Source organism: Selaginella moellendorffii, unplaced genomic scaffold (genome assembly GCF_000143415.4).
Source record: "Selaginella moellendorffii unplaced genomic scaffold, v1.0 SELMOscaffold_466, whole genome shotgun sequence".
In the NCBI taxonomy this organism is placed as follows: domain Eukaryota; kingdom Viridiplantae; phylum Streptophyta; class Lycopodiopsida; order Selaginellales; family Selaginellaceae; genus Selaginella; species Selaginella moellendorffii.
The window spans coordinates 4,243-5,651 of record NW_003314721.1 but is presented as its reverse complement, the minus strand read 5'-3'; the positions used below and the strand labels follow the sequence as shown (position 1 = coordinate 5,651).

The window sequence follows — 1,409 nt, the reverse complement described above, 5'->3', positions numbered from 1 at the left end:
GACTCCAGCTTGCAAGAAGAAGAAGCGGCGTGCCTGCTCACCACTTACTTGGACGAGGACCTGCGAATCTCCCGTGGCGATGGAGAGCGCGTCTTCTTGCTCGTCAAGGAAGGAAGCCCCTTGATACCATCGTCGTGGTAATTTTTTCTACTCAAAAGCTTACAATCAATCTAAGGTTTTGGTTTCACAGAGGACAGAACATCCAAGAGGTACTAGAGAGTTTTTCCTCTCGGCAGTGAAAGCTCCTCGCTTATCGTCTAGCTCGATTGATCAGTACCGATCTCGCTTATAGGAAGGAAGAGCTGGAGGATCCTCGTCTGGAACGAACCTCTTCCAATACCAGTGCCTCCTCCAAACGCTGGTCATCTCCTCGATGGGAACACTCTTTGTCTCGGGAAGAAAGAAGTAGACGAAGAGGGACATGACCAACACCCAAGCTGCGAAGAACAAGAAGATCCCGTACCTCATGTGGCATAGCATTGTGAGGAAAGCTTGCGCAATGACGAAGGTGAAGAGGAAGTTGACAGCCACATTGATTCCCTGGCGGACGGACCGCGTCTCCAGTGTGAAGATCTCGCTGGGAATGAGCCATCCCAGCGGCCCCCATGACCATGCAAAGGATGAGACGTAGATGCAAATCACGATCACGACGATCACGGCAAAAGTTTTGGACAATGGTGTATTGATCGCAAAGATCAACCCAATCGCCACCTATGATCGTGCAAAGAGTTTTAGTCGATGGATCAAGAGAGAGAAGCAACCAATCCATCTCTCACCTGGGTGAAGAACATTTGGACTCCAGCTTCCAGGAAGAGCGCGCGGCGGCCCCACTTATCAACGAAGGTGATGGCGACGAGCGTGGCCATGACGTTCACAGCGCCAGTGATCACGGCTGAGTAGAGCGACGCATCGGTGCCAAATCCAAGCTTCTGGAAGAGCACCGGGGCGTAGAACATGATCGCATTGATCCCCGTGAACTGCTGGAAGAATGGCATCATGGTCGCCATGACGAGCTGGGGGCGATTCTTTCTCTGGAAGATGGCCTTGAAAGGGTTTGTCACTGCGAGCTCGCTTGCCTCTTTGATATCTTCGTACTCGGCATCCACCTCCTCGGTCCCGCGGATCTTCGTGAGGAGGCGGCGAGCCTCCTCGTAACGCCCACGCTCGATCAAACTATTTGGAGTCTCGGGCAAGAAAAATCCGCCCATGGTCATGAGGCTGGCTGGTACTCCGGCGAGACCAAGGGAGAGGCGCCAGCCCCAATCCCGGATTTGGAGGGAGCCATAGTTGATGAGATTCGCGCAGAGGATCCCCATAGTGATGGCGAGCTGAAACATGATGATGAGCGCTCCCCGGATCTTTGCCGGCGCCATCTCTGCAAGATAGAGCGGCACTGCCTGGACAGAGCA

General features: G+C 53.7%; 1 protein-coding gene across 1 annotated transcript in view; it reads right to left on the bottom strand.

Moving 5' to 3' along the window:
- Window positions 1–119: 119 nt before the first annotated feature.
- LOC112344016 (sugar transport protein MST4-like) overlaps window positions 120–1,409 on the bottom strand; it is a 1,859-nt gene continuing 569 nt past the window's right edge. Inside the window, exons 2-3 of the mRNA XM_024668150.1 lie at window positions 777–1,409; window positions 120–711 (exon numbers count right to left, since the gene is read on the bottom strand). The exon at window positions 777–1,409 is cut by the window's right edge and continues 368 nt beyond it. Of these exons, the coding sequence (XP_024523918.1) occupies window positions 271–711; window positions 777–1,409 (1,074 nt within the window). The 3' untranslated portion in view covers window positions 120–270. The remainder of the gene's footprint in view (window positions 712–776) is intronic.